The 16,720-nt window shown below is 44.3% G+C and overlaps 1 protein-coding gene across 1 annotated transcript in view; it reads right to left on the bottom strand.

The window, feature by feature from the left end:
* The window catches only part of LOC106811224 (organic cation transporter protein-like), a gene marked incomplete at its 3' end in the record, with an annotated part of 26,980 nt that extends 10,566 nt beyond the window's left edge, over positions 1-16,414 (bottom strand). Inside the window, exons 1-8 of the mRNA XM_014814781.1 lie at positions 16,327-16,414; positions 10,796-11,061; positions 10,136-10,391; positions 9,266-9,369; positions 6,814-6,965; positions 6,040-6,208; positions 5,082-5,220; positions 2,649-2,737 (exon numbers count right to left, since the gene is read on the bottom strand). Of these exons, the coding sequence (XP_014670267.1) occupies positions 2,649-2,737; positions 5,082-5,220; positions 6,040-6,208; positions 6,814-6,965; positions 9,266-9,369; positions 10,136-10,391; positions 10,796-10,938 (1,052 nt within the window). The remainder of the gene's footprint in view (positions 1-2,648; positions 2,738-5,081; positions 5,221-6,039; positions 6,209-6,813; positions 6,966-9,265; positions 9,370-10,135; positions 10,392-10,795; positions 11,062-16,326) is intronic.
* Between the last annotated feature and the right edge of the window lie 306 nt (positions 16,415-16,720).

Raw genomic sequence — 16,720 nt, 5'->3', positions numbered from 1 at the left:
GGCGACAGAACCGCTGTACCCAGACGAGATCGGGTCCACGCCGGGCCGCCAGGGAGGGGAGGCAAGTCGAGGCGTAGGACGTGCGGCCACCCCCGCGCCGGCCGGCGCGGGAGGCCGTCGTGTTCAGCGACAAACCTAGTAGAACCGAGGCCTGTTGACCAAACCTACAGAGAGAAGATGACGGACGAGAGAGAGAGAGAGAGAGCAGAGAGAGGAGAGAGAGAAGACGTGGAGAGTAGAGAGAGAGTAGAGAGAGAGAGAGAGAGTGAGAGAGAGAGAGTGCCGAGGAGAGAAGAAGAGAGAGAGAGAGAAGAGAGAGAGAGAGAAGAGTTAAGTTGTTGCACACGTTGTTTTTTTTATGGTGAGATGTCAATACAGAATAAATTACATCATGGCTTACACGTAAGCACATTAACCATTTGTTTGGCAAGTACACAACGTGAAAACACAATCACCCACGCGCGCCACGACACACAGCACGCACGCATGCACGCACAAGCACGCACTAACACGGCATGCACACAAACCACACAGCACCCACAACAAATGTTTGATTGTATGCCTGATGTAGTTGGTTCGGACTGAAGCGGACTCCAAAGTTAGAAATAATAAGATTTCATGTCGGGCTGGTTGAGCTGACGCTCGCGTTCACGACACCCGCACACTCCAGGCTTTGAAATAGCCGGCAAACTGAAAACCGTGATCCACACGGGCCGCCCCCCGCCAATCCGATATCTGCTGCTAAAGATTCAACTTGTACATCTCATATCCGAAACTATGCCAAAATAAGCTCACCGAAGCCATTAAACTTCAATAGTACATCGCTATTCTACTTACATATTGGGCTTACCAAAATCTCGTGGGCAAGGGGTGCAGGCACAACGTTGGCGAAATAAGCTAAGCAAAGACATAGCGCCGACCCATTTCAGCAAATCCTGACCCCTTGTTTTGTCTTTTTGTCGTGTTTTACTAGGCCCTGGTTTAGCGGTGATCCACCCGAGTAGAGGCCCCGGTCTTTAACGAACCGCCCTCCCGGTGTAATTCATACGATCTCTTTGTGAATTCTGGCGGGCCTATTTGGATGACAAACTGACGGAAGCCCTTTCATTAACACTACTACATACACATCGGCACAATATAAGTAAACGATAATAATGGTTTGTTTTTGTTTTGTTGGTTACTTTATTTTATACTGGACCACAGGTTTTAATCCACATGAAGTAGAACCCCACTCCAGGAAATCTGGCTCGGTCCATTTCTTGTCAGTTCTCCATGGCACAATTTATTTGAAGGGCAGATTTACCGACTGTATCAGCTTGACTAAGCTCAACACCGGACGGGAATATTCCACACTCATCTCTTTTGCTGAGTGCTAAGCAGAGAAGTGTTTACCAATTTTTCAAGTCGTTGGTATGACCCCGGCTGGGATTTCAACGCCACGACCTTCCGCATGGCGAGGCCCCGAGCACTCTAGCCATTGAGCCATCGCTGCGGTATGTAAAATATATAAAAATTATAAAATTAATGAATGATAATATCAGCGAGTGAATAATAGATTATCTAAACATAATAATCAATAATAATAATAGATAAATAAAAAAATTATTATAACTATAATTAGGTGAAATAATCTATTATAATCACTCTGAGAAATATACTAATTAATAAAAAAATTAGAATAATAGATGATATAATTAATGTTTAAAATTTTATATATATATATGATATAAATAATAAATATTATAATAATTTAAGAATTTAAATGAGAATATAGTTTTTTCTGCAAGAGATAGTTGCAGCACAGTCGTATTTGTAGATGTTCTACATATTTGCTTCTATCCATCTACTTCCACTACTATCTAGTGTACAACGGAAAAACGGGAAAATAGTGCTATTTCACGACATGATTATTCTACTTTGCCTGCGAGTCTAGAATAATTTTATGGTACTGCATTAAACAGAATTCTTTGCTTTCTAAAACAAGACCAACCGCTTGTCAATACGATACTCCTGGGCTGAGATATTGGCTCCTAAACCTCCCCTCCCACAGGCATCACAGCGCCTCGAACCCACATCATTCAGCAACCTACACGCCTCTAAGGTTGCTTCGTGAAAGTTCGGTTTTTCCGCCATAACTTTATGAATGAACGGACTTTCGGGAGCATCGCCTATGCCCTTATCTCCCATTATCTTTCCTAGCACGGCTAATGCCCGTCATGATGGAGCCGGCAATGTTTTCTTAATTAAGTTTTTACAATGCAGCTCAGTTACTATATGGTGTTGTAATAGTACCAAATTTGGGCATGTGACATCAATTTTCAGCGCTCCAAGCGGTGACGGAAACCGATAGCCGAAATGCTTAGAGGCGTGTAGGTTGCTGAATGATGTGGATTCGAGGAGCTGTGATGCCTGTGGGAGGGGAGGTTTAGGAGCTAATATCTCAGCCTAGGAGTATTGTATTGACAAGCGGTTGGTCTTGTTTTAGAGAGCAAAGAATTCTGCTTAATGCAATACCATAAAATTATTCTAGACTCGCAGGCAAAGTAGAATAATCATTTCGTGAAATAGCACTATTTTCCCGTTTTTCCGTTGTACACTCTAGCTATTATTAGCTCTTGGTAGTATATAGTTGATATGGGTTTGCCTACCAGACATATCCCAGTGCAATGGTCCTTAGCAAGATCACTCGCGACCTGAAGAGGTCAAGGATGGTGTCCTTGTGTTTCATGTGGTCCCGCTAGAATGTACGACACAACAAAGGTACAGTTACATTTTTCATTGTAATGAAAGTGTCAATGACACTGTAGCTCACCACAAACATGTGCCGCAGAGCGACAGGGCTCATCTGGTGTCTGGTGTTCTACTGATAAATTCATTTGTGCATAGCAAGACGTCCTATACATACGTTCATTTCTAACCCCAAAAAAACAACACATCAAACTAGTGTAATAAAATTCCGATAGATGGTGGGCCGCTATCAAAGGCATCGTTGCATCGGTCACCCACAGCATTGCAGCAATGGCAGCTGTCAGTGTGACGACAGATTGCAAAAAGCAGGAGCGAATAATTACCATATTATTACTATACATAACGTGCGTTCTATGGTGTCAGGTAATAAGGTACATTAAACCCCTTGCGAGGCACATCTGGCTCGTTACAAAATAGCTCAATGGTTGATACAACCAGAGCAGCTCGTGCAAGATTACAATTTACAGCAATACGATAGCATATATCTGTAAACTAATTTCAGTACAAGGTAGGCCAGTGCTTAGTGGACTGAATAAGCTCAAGAACGTACACACTTGCGTCTATATTGGTGCCAAAATTTGATGAGAAAATTAAGTCTGGGAAATCCGCAGCCTCACTCCTGGGTAATTATTTGAGTGCTAGTGACTGTATTCCCACTATTCATAATGTACACTACAGAATCTCATATATAAGTCATCTCATTATCTCCTAAGTAAGCGTTGTTCAAGTAAGAGTTATGTGTGGAATTTCACTGTAAAATGGGAGCTTTCCACAACCACAGGTACTCGCCAACGCAGTTGAGAAACAAATCAATGTTTAACCCTCCTCTTGAGGGTCAAAAGGTTATCCGACACTTACTCCTCGCATGTCAGCGGAAAGTAGATTTCATGGTCCTTTCAATAAAGCCATAAAAAAGCTAGGTCACTGCTGAAACAAATATGTTTTTCAATTGCTCCGTCAGACCATGTCCTCAGAAAATGTCTAAAATCTGCCCTACAGGTGCCCCATTGACCTTTGACCTGTGACCTCCAATTTCGGCACAGTGATGGCTTTTCCTACCATGATGCTATACACCGACTATTCACAGCCAGCGTTGGCCGTTTAGATTGTGGCCGCCAATTCTGATTTCCTCCTCTACCTTAAGTCTAAGGGAATGCTTCCCCCTTCTTTCTACACCCTCTTGCTTTGACTTTAGACCCAGCTTCGATCATCCCAATCGCTTTCGCGCAGCGATTACCCCCTCCCCATCGTCCCGAAATATGCGTGACTGTACGCCTCGGGCGGTTTAGATTTGTCCCAGCTGTTGCGACAGACGGCGCCATAACGGCCAGCGCACTGTAACAGGCTTAATGGAACGCCACGCCCATGCAATTTCTACAAGCTGCATGACTGACTATGTCAGGATGAGCTAGAAACAGGACAAATGAGTAAGTAACAGAATCGTTTATAGCAAACATTCGAACTGACATTATAGAAAGATTGCAATCGTTATAATCGCAATAATAATATTATGAAACCAGAAATGAATACAATGTGCGCGTAGAGTGGCGTCTATACCAGCTTCTGTGAGCAGATGGCGGTTTGAACTATAATAGGTTATGATGCGTTCCGACATGTTTTGTGTAAAACGCTTTACTCAATATAGCGTTTTATCGGCAAGGGTGGAGCGAAATACCATTTTGCATTAAAGATATTGTCTAATGAATTTGTACAATCGAAGAAGACGGAGGTGTTGACACTCAAGCTGTTTGTGTCTATAATAATACGCTATATAATTGCCAACCCTACCTTAATTTGCATGATTTTTTTTAAATATCAAAACCCCTAGCCCTTATTCATTCACATACCTAAAATGAGCAAAATCTGTTGAACCTGAACTGACTATGGCAATTCCCATTTTTGCCAAAAAATTGCGTGGCTTCGAAGTATGTCGCTGGCGTGCTCCAATAGGACGTTTAATATGGGAGCATAGCAGTAACAACTATACCCAATTTCAAACATGTGGGCCAAACGGTTTCTGAGTTATCGTTGACCGTAGCGAAATGTTGACGGACGGACGGACGGAGGAACGACGGACGACGACCCACGACGTCAAGGTGAGCTAAAAATCGGCTCACGGCATTGTACAGATGCATGATTTACGTGCGCTTCACGCGTGTCTATGTACTGAAACTGAAAGCTTGTATACACACTCACGCATGCACGCATGCACGCACACACGAACACACACGCACATGCAGACACAAACACACACGCACATGCAGACACAAACACACATACACCCCCCCCCCACACACACACATACACAGCATCACGAGACAAATACAACCCACCTCCGTCTCTTCCTCGAGACTGTCGAACAGCGAATCAGGAAGCCGCACCCGGTTAACCACGGCAACCTTCCTCACGATTGCCTCAGCTTCCTCCATCCTCCCCTGCGAGATCAGCCACCGCACTGACTCCGGAATCAACCTGGAATCCAAAACGGAAAATGGAATCCGGTTCTGACAGATCAGACAACGACTATTCTCCGTAAATTAAAAAATTGCAGCAACGTTAGATTAGAGCACGGGTTCGGAGACCAAGCGATGAAACGGGTTTGTTATGCTTCGCAATTTTATGACAGCATGTCGTATGACAGCAAGTCTTGCATTGCTACGTAACAAAATAAGTTAGCATCCGAACCAACGGCTACTGGGGACAAGGGTGTCAGTTGCCCCCACCCCCAGTGAAATTTTGATACATCGTATGGTCAATGGCAGTCACATTCCCAAAACCACACCATGCAGGTGGCTTTAATTGCCAACCCCACCCCCAACCCACCCCAGGCAAGATGGGTTAGCTAGCTATGGTACTGCATAACAGGTAAACTGGTAACTCCAGGATTGTCATAATATAGATAATATGACACATCTATATTATGACACTCCTGGTTATATTATTCCTATATATATATTCTTATACTTTATATATTCCTTATATTATGATCTACATTATTCCAAACTCCTGGTTTATCTCACAGGAACCTGCACACTGCCCCCCCCCCCGCCACCAGCTCACCCAGGGTTAGCTACGCAATAACGTATGTAGCTATGTATAAAATTTCGTCGTAAATCACACATACTCGAGTTCATTTTACTTATGCAGTTAGTACTGGATACTACCGAGTGATGTCTCACCTCATATACACTTGCTCCTTCATATACCTTTATCGTGTCTTCATAGTGAAGAGCTTCCCTTAGTAGCATTTTAACGAGAACTATAATACGGGACTATAGCTAGAACTCTCACCACCAAAATCCGAAGAAGATGGCCGCCGGGCAGGAGATGATGAGGCTCAGTTGCTTCCAATCCCGGAAGAAGTAAGCGACGCCGGCGAGGGTGAGGTAGCTGAGAGCGAACCAGTACATGCCCAGCATTCCCGCGAGAAGACGTTTAGACGGCCCGCACATCTCCACACCTGTCGGAGAAGACACCGCGTAGAAACATCTAGAAATCACGTGCGATATCCCTGTCCAAATCATTCGTTTCAACGATTGAAAAAAAAATTCTTTTCTTGGTTGTGGAATGGTGCAGTAAACCTCGTAACAAATGATTCTGATGGTTGATTCAATGGATATCGCCCGCACATCCCCACACCTGCATCGAGACAACACTGCGTAAGGTGAGGTGAGCCGCTCGCGGCAGTGTTGCGGGGACCATCTCGAAATCATGTGCTATCACTGTCCGAATCGAAGGCATCGTGTCTGAATTGTGTAGTGTCTGAGTACATATATATACATACCCTACAAGTGTGTGTGCGTGCGTGCGCGTGTCTGCGTGCGTACGCGTGTACGTGCATGTGTAGAGAGATATGGCGCATCTACCAAACTCTCAATTTGTACAAAAAAAATTAATTTTAATTTTAAATATTGAAATTAAATGGTTTTCGCTACGCCGCGTAACAAACGTTCTCACCGCATTCTCACACTCGATTCAGTAGATATATCACGCTCTACCGAAGATGTATTTCGCCGGCGTTTGCGAAAAAAACACTCGCAAATGTTCCGCGCGAGACGAACTCACCGAGGATGAAGGCGACCGCGAACATCGAACACCCCATTCCGACGAGGAACCTCACGGCCGTGTAAGCGTAGATGTTCGTCGTGAACGGGGAACCCACGCCCGACGCCACCATCAGGACCAACGCCACGAACAGCAGCGGCTTTCTGCCGTACCTGTGTCGCCACGACAACGGCGACAAGTGAACACATTAATGCACGATAGAGTGACGTCGCGTTGTTCGCAGCGCGTGCCGACGACGACAAGTGAACGCATTAATGCACGCTGGAGTAACGTCGCGTTGTTCGCGGTGCGCGTCATAACATGATCGATTTTAAGCGTAGTTGAAACTTTTTTTGCACAACGACTTCTTCGTAAAAGTTCAACAGTCAAACGCAAAAGTCGTGCGCAACTATGAAGACTTTAGACTTGGACTATAAAAAATTATAGATTGCGAGAATGAATCGGTGCTGCAATGACGATGGTCTCGCTCCACGCGGCGAAATAAGTTGACACAAAATCGCGAATATTTGGTGCTAGGAGCGCTATCTGAGGCAAACAGGAGTTTAGCTCTGGTCGGAAACAAGATTAGTCTTAACATTAAGTCTTAAAACTGAACTTTTCTCGAAGATCACTAACAAAAACATCGTAAAGTTGCGGGTTTCTCACACGAAGCGCACCGAGGTCAGATGCACGAGAAAAATTTAACGTTGAGGTCAGATCCACGAGAAAAATTTAATGTTAAGCCTCAATGTTAACACTATTATCTAAGACTAACACTATATTTCTGACAATGCCTTCCCGGGCCTCAAACTTACTTGTTAACGTTAAGACTAACGTAAAAGTGTGTTAAGACTATTGTTTAAGACTAACACGAATAATATTATTTCTGACAATGCCCTCCCAGGCATCGCATTACTTAATTGTTAACGTTAAGACTAGAACTAAATTCGAGTTAACGTTAAGACTCATGTTAACACTATTATCTAAGACTATAACACTATATTTCTGACAATGCCTTCCTGGGCCTCAAACAGTGTTTGCCACCGAGCAGAAAAAGCTTTAGGCCTGCAGGGCCTATAGGCTAGCTCATAAAAGCTGCAGGCCCGCCAGCAAAGCTGTAGGCCCGCCAATTTTGGAGCAAATTACAGTAATAAAACAGCATATCATGTTCTTCCTTGTGTTTATTAGTCATTATCAATGTCCATAATCATAATCCCCAGGGTTGTCCAAGCTTTTTCATTATAGCATGGGGGTGCTGCTCCGTGCTAAGGGGGTCCGGGGAATGGGCCCCTGGAAAATTTTTGAATTGTAGAAGTTCTGAGATGCAATCTGGGACACTCTGTGTGTAAATTTGAAGCACTGCATGTGGGGTGAAAATGTTTGTTTTGCATGGGCAAAGCCAGTGTTGGAAATAGCAGCTGGTCCCATAGTCCCTGACTGGTAACTTTTCAGCAGGGCTGGCTACTTTTGGAGCAGGACTGGCTAATTTTCAAGAAAGGTCCTTTTAATCAGGACCGGATGGAATTTTTGTCTTTTTTTCCAACACTGCATATACATACCAATTAACTATACTGGTACTGTAAATCTTCTTATATCATTTTACTCATTTGTATTATGTAGTTTTACTATCGACACACTGTTCTGGATCTGACTTACCATTTGCCTTTGGCTATGTCCACTGTTTGTATTTTGTTATTGTGGGCTCTACCCCTAGTGTTATGTACAAAACATACAATGGCAGGAGTGGTCAGTAAGTGTACCAGTCTACTCTACCTCGTGTTAGACTGGGTTACCTGCCCCGTAATAATGCCGTTGGAAATTAATTCACGATTTAATTCACGATTAAGATTTCTTGATAAGCTAGAAAACACTCGGATTTGAAGTATGAAAATGAACATTATTGTGCCAGCTAGCCTACACCAGTTGGTTGGGATTGATTGTCAGTTCAGATGCAAAATATTGAAAGCAAAAGGTTATACACCATAGATTAATTGGGTACACGCGTATATAAGATAGCCGAGTCGGTTAGAGTTAGGGGTAGGGTTAGGGTATTTCTACAGGTAATAGTTTCTTAGTGTTTCGAATTTTCGGTGATGAAATAGCTGTAGGATCAGCGGGCCTGTTTTATCAAGAAGCTGTAGGCCGGGCATCGAAACTGTCGGCGACGGGCCGACGTGAATTTCGAACACTGGCCTCAAACTTACTTGTTAACGTTAAGACTAACGTAAAAGTGTGTTCAGACTATTGTTTAAGACTAACACGAATAATATTATTTCTGACAATGCCCTCCAAGGCATCAAATTATTTGTTAACGTCAAGACTTAAACTAAATTCCAGTTAACGTTAACACTAAAGTTAAGACTCATGTTAAGACTATTATCTAAGACTAACACTAATAAGATTATTTCTGACAATGCCTTCCAAGGCCTCAAACTTAAAATACTAAATTAAAAAATTTTAACTATTAAATTACTTGTCAGACAGCGACCCAAAGACGGCGTTTCCGACGAGGATTCCTGCCATAAACATCGCCTGCGAGAGAGCCATCAGCCACTCCCTGCCACACACGACGTCAAACTGCGCAGAGGAAGCAAACCGAGACGGTGAACACCAGGGTAAAAAATGCACGGGAGCGATGAGCTCCCAAACCTCCGAAATCGCTCCCGTGAGGCTCAAAATAGCTCCCGTAAAAGTTTTGACGAGAGCTATTTTTCCCACAGACTTGAAAAAGAATTTTTTACCTGAACCGTGGAACATCAATGAATGCGCGCCAGCCCCACCAACATACGGTGCGGTAGTCCGAGGGTAACGAACAGCCAGGCTGTCTAGCTTAAGAATAAACTTGGAAGGTAAACTGATCTAAAGAAGCCTAAAGAAAGCTAAAGTATATACAGGAGTGAATAATAATAGATGATATAATCTGTTATTATTCACTCCTGGTATATATATATATATAAAGCTCAATTTTCCAAATGCAAGTTAAATTACACACAAAACATTGAAATGATAACAACTGGAGACATATAGTTATGCACTAACATTTTCACCTCATTAGCTCTTCAGGTGCATATCATATACCTGAAGATATATGCACCTGATAAGCTAATAAAGTGAAAACATTAGTGCATAATTATGTCTCCAGTTGTCATCATTTCAATATTTTCTGTATATATATTATATGTATATATATATATATATATACACATTTAGCATAGCATATATAGCGTATCATGGCACAGCATAGCAACGCATAGTGTAGCAATTAAAGCATATGGCATAGCAACGCAATGCACGACACAGTGTCGGTTAAATACATCCGTGACCACGGCAACAAGCAAATCACCTCCGTCGTCACGGTAGCCGCATAGATGGACGTGTCGTACACCCATCTGTCGCAGGTCGCCACCCGGGGCTTGTCGTCGGCGTCGCCGCGGCGACGGGCGACCGAGCAGTTTCGCACAACGTCGGACGGCACTGCGTAGTAGTCACACTGGCTGCGCTGCCACGCCCCATCGCGCATCTCCCAGGGTATCGTCCCGTTCAGCCAGGGGGCGCTGTAGGTGGGGTCGATGGGGTCGTCGCATCCCGGCACGAAGCACCTGACGCGGGAACCAAGAGAGCGTTCTTGTGTTGTCGCGCATGTTCTAGTGTTATCACTCGTTTTTTTAAGCTAGCGATTCTACTGTGCAGATGGTGAGGAGATTGCAAATTTGTCTTGTCGCTTTTATGCGATTTTCCGTCACGTGAATAATGACAAAATTATTATAATGAGTTGTAAATGGATTGAATAAAAGCAAATTGAAACACTGGAATGAATAAAGGCAAATTGAAACACTGGAATAAATAAAGGCAAATTAAAACACTGGAATGAATAAAGGCAAATTGAAACACTGTCTCAAATAAATAAAGGCAAATTGAAACACTGGAGTGAATAAACGCCAACACTCGTTTTCATTCTCTCCATTGTTATTCATTCGCTCCTGACACTACCGAGAATACTTGCCTGTGGTGCGGAACCGCGGCTAGAAAGACTGGCGCCATCGTCTCCATCCCCACAAACAGAATGGGAAGTCCCACAAAGAACAGCATGCGCCACTGATAGCGCCCCATCTCACCGAGGTGCTCCAGCACCTCGTCGAAATGCATCTCGACGCGTTGGTTACCGTGGTTACTGTGTGTTGCCTTGGTTACGCACCCCAAGGTGTTGCCCTGGTAACAGGTCCTGCCCAGGGTTCGCCACTTTGTTGCAACTATATAGAAGTGCTTTCCCTGAATGAAAGAAATGCTTCAGGTTAGCAGAGTCAGAGCTTCAAGTCAACTAAACCTGTGTCCTTTTTCGCTCTGCAAAGGTTTCTGGTGCAGAGCGAAGGACTATAGTTCTAGAGCTAACACGTGTACAGCTATGTGCGTAGCGCGGCAGGGGTGTGTGCTACATAAGGGCCTCATGGATGACATGATATAATTGTGTTTCGTGGTTAATTGCACTTGTCTAGCTTGTGTTGATTTTTCTTTCAAAATCTAACGTGTGCAGCTGCCCCCTTACCACCTCTGAGGCTAAGGCTATGGGCTCATAAGGAATAGATTGTAGCAAGAGCGTATAAAGAAGGGTATAAAGAATACCTTCTTTATAATTATATGCTCTTGATTGTAGATTATAACTGATTAATGGATTTTGTTACTTTTTCCCCGATAGATGCCGCCTCTGGGTCATTACGCACGGATTTTTATTAGGCGACTTCATTTATATATATATACTAGCTGCGGGTACTCGCTGCGCTGGGTAAAATCGTGCTATTAATTCATATTACTAATAATCGGACACAATAGGAACATTGGGTAAAAATCGACAATAACATTGCACCGAATATCAATATTTACAATTTAGCATGGGGAAAAAACTGTTACGTATGACATTTATATGACAGCACAACCCAACTTAGAACTCCTGGAACATAATAGTAATATGGTGTAAATGAGAAAAAGTTATTATAACAGCATGTACGAATGGGTTGCAGTTTTCATTTGAAAACCTCTTGATAAACAATGTTTTTTGTGTTATTCTCTGGTGGAAATATGTAAAGATTCCTGGCGTCTCGAACTGTTGAGCTGCCCACGTACGGCATGTACGTATGGCACGTACGGCACGTAACATCATGTACGAATGGGTTGCACTTCTCATTTGAAAGCCGCTTGATAAACAATGCAGTCGTAACGACAGCGACAGCGTAATGCAGGCGAGGGGATCAGAGGCGAGGGGGCACGCACGTGCGGCTGATCGGAATGTGTTTCGGATTCACAATACCAGCAGCTGATGAAATGAGGGAGAGAAATAGTCATCAATTTTTCTGTGTGTGGCAGCACTGTACAGTGAGTGCTGACATTGTGTGAAGATTCACGAATTGAGGGGTTTTTCACGGATTTTTCGGTGAGTTTGACGGTTTGACAGGTTTTTTTCATCTAGGAACACTCCCCGGGTATAAGAGATGGCCCTGTGAAAATTGCATCCAGATCGCTTGGGCGGTTTGGCCGCCTATAGGGAAGATACATACATACATACATACGAACTCAAATACATCTAATATATATTTGAGTTCGTATGTATCTATCTATCTATGAATGTATGTATGTATCTTCCCTATAGGCGGCCAAACCGCCCAAGCGATCTGGATGCAATTTTCACAGGGCCATCTCTTATACCCGGGGAGTGTTCCTAGATGAAAAAAACCTGTCAAACCGTTAAACTCACCGAAAAATCCGTGAAAAACCCGTCAATTCGTGAATCTTCACACAATGTCAGCACTGACTGTACAGTGCTGCCACAGAGAGAAAAATCGATTCCCCATCTCATCCGGCTGCTGGTATTGTGAAACCGAAACCAATACTAAAACACACCACAACCAGCACCAGTTTCACCAGTTCAGAGGTACTACTCACTCAGCTCAGAGGTTCAGTTCAGATGCTACGATCTCACAATGCATTGTACCATTCGAAAGCTATGCAGTTTCTGATTCAGTAGGGAAATCTCTTCATTTCAATGTGCATGGTTGTGTGTCTCTATCTATACTATGAGCAGCTAATAATGGCAAATTTGTCATTATTAGCTCCTGATACTATATTCCTTTTATTCATGCTACGATCTCACAATGGATAGCTGTACGTGGGGAGCTCAAGAGTTGGAGACACCAGGAATCTTTACATATTTGCACCAGAGAATAAGACGAAATACATTCTTTATCAAGAGGCTTTCAAATGAAAAGTCCAACCCATTCCTACATGCTCTTATAATAACTTTTTGTCATTTACACCATATTACTATTATGTCCCAGGGGTTCTAAGTTCGGTTGTGCTGTCATATAAATGTCATATGTAACAGTTTTTTCGTTTTTCCCATGCTTATTATCTTATTACACTCATTTCTAAATATTAATATTGTCTGCAATGTTAGTGTCGATTTTTACCCAATGTTCCTATTCTGTCCCATTATTATAGTACTATGAATTAGTAGCACGATTTTACCCAGCGCAGCGGGTACCCGCAGCTAGTATTAGATATATAGAAAGACTGATGAAATTCTCGCGTTCGCGTACCTTGCCACGTAATGTAAATGGCTGTCAGAATCAAGAAACACCTACCGGCGCTCTTCGTGACCTCATTCTTGCGCCGCAACGCTGCAACGTTTTTGCAACGTTCCAATGGCGAGGCTCGTACGAAAGTTGGAAAGCAGTGCGCCGCCTGCACGCCGCCTATAGTCCATAGACTGGCACTCGCTTCCACCTCTCGGCTTAGCTTAGTCACTCGATGGGTAATCGAGGTGGGAGTGAGTCCCAGTCTATATATAGCCCTGATTCTGACAGCCATTTACATTACAGGGCAAAGTTCGCAATCGCGAGAATTTCGTCAGTCTTTCTGTGATTTCGCGTGACACAGCTCGGTTACGAACAGAGACAGCGTTTTTATAACAAATGAACACTGTTCTTGACATAGAAACAAAGATGGCAGCTGTTGGATGTGTACGTATTCGTGCTGTGAAAGTGTGAAATCCAGCGAGCGTCGAGCGAATTTTGCGATCCCGCTTTCCTACCTGCTATATATATTAGTGTAAGCGTGCAACAGTGGAGCCGCGAGAGCAATATGTCACCGGCAGCGTATATGGTTGCACGTAGGATTTGGACGGAATTGACAGGAAACTGTCGGCAATAATAGGTGAAAGAGAGTATAGAAACAGTAAGAATTTGGTAGTAAATAGATTTCGTATTTAGTTAGCATTGTATTTTATTGAAACGCTTCAAGTGCCTGCATGTGCACGTACCTAACGATGAAAGACGAAGTATGGCGAGGAAATTGCGTTTTCTCACATCCAGAGAGACCGGATACAAGATGGCCTAATTGGCCTTGCGCAAAAGATGCGTTGTTCCCCGACCGCCGAAAGCGGTTAAGCCGCGCACTTCCGCGGGACTGGGCGCACGCGGCCGCGGGATGTTATGCGTAAGCTCCCCCGCTATACGCATTCGCGCGCCGAAGGAAGGCGGGCGCGCGAATGCGTATAGCGGGCAGCGTAACATCGCGGAGTTTTCGGGACACGTACATCGGCTCGGCTACATCGGCTTTCGAGGGGGGGGTTTTCCGATTATGGATTGACACGCGTTTGTACATCCTCGCCGTCGTACCGTCACCTGCCGTATTTTCCTACCTTATCTGGCGTTCTCCCACTATCTTCCTCTCTTTCTCGCACTCCCCGCAGTCTGTCTCTCTCTCTCTCTCTCGCTCTCGCTCGCTCTGCCGCCACGGGTTATGTGCATATATATATTTGTGTGTCAGTGGCGGCGTGTTGTAGGATTAGCTACGTGTAAAAACTCCCACGGCCACGCCAGCAGGCCCAGCACGTGCTCGCACGACGTGCCGTCGCCACGGGCAGCGCGGGGTCAAGAGGACATATCAAATTCCATATTGCATATCGCTTGCGATCTTACTATCCGAACTCGAAGGAATTCTCAGTCTAAACAACCATCAATCAGTCAGGCCTGCGGAGAACTAAGATGGCTGGTGGCCCACGTCACGACTCCAGCTAGACTCGTACGGGCCTTAACTCGGCCAAGTATCTTTCGCTACACTAAAGTTATAGTTAGTGGAGCGTGTCAAACTCTCCACCGCGGGGCAGTCTAAGGAAAATTCTCTGGAAAATCCCTCGAAGAGAGCCTCGTCGCGCCATCTATGGGACGCGATATGTACGAGAATAAGTTCAGGGCGTTAAATTAAATAAATTAGAAATCGCTTTTCTAGACGAAAACGTAACGCGCCAACCAAAAAAATTAGCAATTACGACCATTGGATTTATTCTCGCCCTACGTGCAGAGTCGAAAGGCTTCTGCAATCGCCAGAACTGCTCAATTGACCGATTCTCGGGCTTTCTGTAGTACCCAGAGGGCTTCGAGTAGTTAGTTCTACATACAGGGCCGCGAATTGTCTCAAAAGGCACCACGAGGTGGCGCTGTTCGCGCTTCGCGCGTATATCCGGGCTGCAGATCGTCAAGCAGCCGAACATTCCCTTTCTAGACGTGATGTGGCCATAATGCCGAGGCGAGCCGAGGATTGACACTTTGTGTCCTCCAATCACAGCCTACGCCGCACCTCCCTTATAAATTGTTATAGGTGGGGACCCATCACAGTACGAAATCGCCGATCTCAGGAACTAGGGCATTCTGCTAGGATAGAACGGTTTCCTACGATAGAGTTTGGCACAAAAACGAAAATAACACACCGTTTGCGCACTGCGCTACGTACTTTTGTTGCATTTTTGCATCTCCGTAATCAGAATAAGCCCCGCCTTCTTCATTGATGGGCATGAATGGGGCGTCACCGACTTGCCCAGTTCCTATACCGACTGTGTTTACTTTTCGTAAATAATGAAATGCCCGGCCGATGCTAGAATGGTACCCGTTCGCCACCTTCCCTCCGGCAAGTATCCTTCGCTACACTGCCGCTGTTAGTGTAGCGTGTGGAACTGTCGACCGGGTACAAGTCTAGGCCGATGCCAAACTGCATACAGTGCACCTTCGTACACTCAGGATACTCGTAGATTGAGCTCATGAGCGAGAGCGCCATCTGTCATGGAGTTTGGCGCACGTCTCCACTGCAGACAGCGCTTCATACAATTGTGAATTGAACATCCCCGCGGTCGCATGCGCATATCCCGTGGAACTGCGCGTCTCATCCGCGCGCAGCGCTTAGGATCAACAGCAAAGCTGTGCCACGCAATCTTGTATCATGTCTCTCTGGTAACGTCCTGCTTACCTGATTCAAAGGTATATTGAAATGTGTAGGCCTAACCTCATCAAGTTTTTGGTGTTTTCACCATAGTAAAACTGTAAACATATGCGATTGCAAACATTGCTGTATTATCTAACATGTGATTGGTCGTTTTTGTTGACTTAGAGTTTAGTATTTAATTGTGATTGGTCGTCACGGATTATTGAAAAGCTTATATTTCTTAGTTTCAACACAAATTTTGTTCTAATTAAATTCTAATTAAGTTACCGATGTTCAGTTGTATATTCGACGGTTGCTTATTCTTAAAGGCTGCCGTCACGATCGGTCACCCGGTGTACTCCGAATCGGGTAATGCTATCCCCCGGGCGTGGAGGGAGGTGACCGCAACGTGGCAGCACTAGTGTTAGGATAGTGTTAGGATTAGGGTTAGGGTCAGGGTTAGGGTTAGGGTTAGGGTTAGGGTTAATTTTTAATTATTAATTATTAATTTTTAATTTTAAGGGTTAGTGATAGTGTTAGGGTTAGGGTTAGGGTTAGGGTACGTTAGGGTTAGGATTTTTGCATCATGATATCTGTCCCCACACCATAGATTAATTTTTGTGAATAACACTGCCTATATATAGCGCGGCGACACATACATATTTAGTGTGAGTGTTAGTGG

The sequence above is a fragment of the Priapulus caudatus genome, unplaced genomic scaffold, assembly GCF_000485595.1.
Source record: "Priapulus caudatus unplaced genomic scaffold, Priapulus_caudatus-5.0.1 Scaffold517, whole genome shotgun sequence".
Lineage (NCBI taxonomy): Eukaryota > Metazoa > Priapulida > Priapulimorpha > Priapulimorphida > Priapulidae > Priapulus > Priapulus caudatus.
Note: the sequence above shows the minus strand (reverse complement) of the source record. Positions and strands in the feature narration are given on the sequence as shown.